Source organism: Melampsora larici-populina, assembly GCF_000204055.1.
Source record: "Melampsora larici-populina 98AG31 unplaced genomic scaffold MELLAscaffold_501, whole genome shotgun sequence".
In the NCBI taxonomy this organism is placed as follows: domain Eukaryota; kingdom Fungi; phylum Basidiomycota; class Pucciniomycetes; order Pucciniales; family Melampsoraceae; genus Melampsora; species Melampsora laricis-populina.
The window spans coordinates 1-1,867 of NW_006769188.1; the positions used below are offsets into that span (position 1 = coordinate 1).

At 52.2% G+C, this 1,867-nt stretch overlaps 1 protein-coding gene across 1 annotated transcript; it reads left to right on the forward strand.

Annotated features, from left to right (window-relative positions):
* Window positions 1-71: 71 nt before the first annotated feature.
* On the forward strand, window positions 72-609 carry MELLADRAFT_70351 (uncharacterized protein; the record flags this gene model as incomplete). Its single annotated transcript, XM_007419769.1, has 2 exons — window positions 72-518; window positions 607-609. The coding sequence occupies 2 exons, from the start codon at window positions 72-74 to the stop codon at window positions 607-609; spliced, it is 450 nt and encodes a 149-aa protein (XP_007419831.1).
* Window positions 610-1,867: the final 1,258 nt, after the last annotated feature.

A 1,867-nucleotide genomic window follows, 5' to 3' on the forward strand; every position in this document is an offset into this window, starting at 1 on the left:
TTGTTCGACAATACTTTGAGTCGGCCTGTTCAAGGAACTCCAGTCATCCCTGGTAGTTCATCCTTACGCCAATGGTCCGACCTCGAAGTGAGAATTCGGACACGGCAAATATCAAGGGCAAGGACACCGAGGAAGTTCGTTCGAAAGACGAAATCATCGAGGCGTTGCACGAACGGTTATCTCAGTTGGAAACTGAGAATGCCTCATTCGCAGCTCAAGTCAACGCGGCGGCTGAAGATCGACGACGTATTGCGGCTCTGGAGACGACCATCTCACAAATCGTCAACACCAGGGGACCTAACACTGATCGCAGTGGAGGGTCTACTAACCCGTTTGCGTCATTTCGCGCGAAGGGCAATAACCTGGTGACGCCGACTCCAATGGGTCCTCGAGGTAACCAAACTCACGACCCGGAGGCCAACGTCCGAGCTAGAACGGCTCCTCCCACGCTCATCAGACCTCGTCCCCCTCCACTCCATCACATTGTCGAGACTGTGCCGGAAGAAGCCGTAGGAGTGGTACCCAGTCCCCATCCGATCGACGCCGCACCTACTGCCCCTATTACGATCAATGCGCCAATCGCCGAGTCAGCTGACGAAACACCAGTGAAGAAGACATCAGCTAATGACATCAAGCTGTCAGAAGTCCCAAAATTCACGGGACCTTCTGAGAACCCGACCGCCTTATTCAACTGGAAGCGCCTAATCGAGCAATACTTTGAATTGAAGGGTATCAGCGATGACAAGGACCGACTCATCATCCTGGGATCGGTCCTGATCGAACAACGCGCCGGCGCATGGTTTATGAACTCAAAAGCGGACCTGAAAGGATTAAGCTGGGAGCAAATCATTCATGAGCTCATGATCGAAACTCTTCCGACTAGTTGGCAAGAAGACACCGAGAAGAACATACGTCAATTGAAAATCGGACCCACCGAAGACTTCAAAACCTACGTGGGACGAGCACGGGATTTATACAACATGGTACAACATCAAACGTCTCTCAGCCCCCGCAATCTCGCCGAATACATGGTCTGGGGCACACCCGACGTATTTCAGCGATGGATCAAGGATCGTGGACTGTTGCAAGTGCCGGACTTCAAGATGTTACCGTTCATCTCTGCAGCAAGCAACCTTTGGGACGTGATACAAGCTAGTAACTTGATACCGCGAAGTCGACCGAGACAAGTTGTTAACGAAGACAATCATCACCCTGTTCAACGAGCCAATCCTCCTGGAAACTTTCACGCACCGGACAATCGTACTGTAGAACAACGAGCAGATAGCGCGTGGCGCTACCATCAGTACATGAGATCCAGAGGTTTATGCGGATACTGTCGTACCCAATGCGGCAACGCTCAATGTCGTGGACCAGCTAGAGGTCCTTTCGTTTCCGTGCCCGAAAGCTTCAACCCGGGCCCACGACCTGCTCGCCGTCAAGATGCTGGGGTGAATCCCTGGGTACGACCGGTACAAATCGACTCGACCAAAACACCAGGAGTCGCGACGTCAAAACCAGCCGGCCGTCCACCCTCCGCGCCAATGTTAGTAGCCAGCATCCATGATAAAAGTCAAGCCCCAGATCTATTCGCCCAAGACTTAGCTCGTTACGAAGAAGCCGATAAGATCCTGGTAGCACACCTAGGCGAGGACAGAGAGGAGGCAAGGTGCGACAACACTTCCACTTCCCATACCAAATCCCTCATCTTGAACTTGAAGATCAATGGTGTTGACGTTCGCGCATTGATTGATTGTGCAGCAGAAACAAACCTGATGGCGGAACGGTTGGCGAAGCGAGCAAAAATACCTCGTCGTCCTCTGGTGGCACCTGTTGAAGTACGCTTGGCAATCGACAGTAATGAATCGAA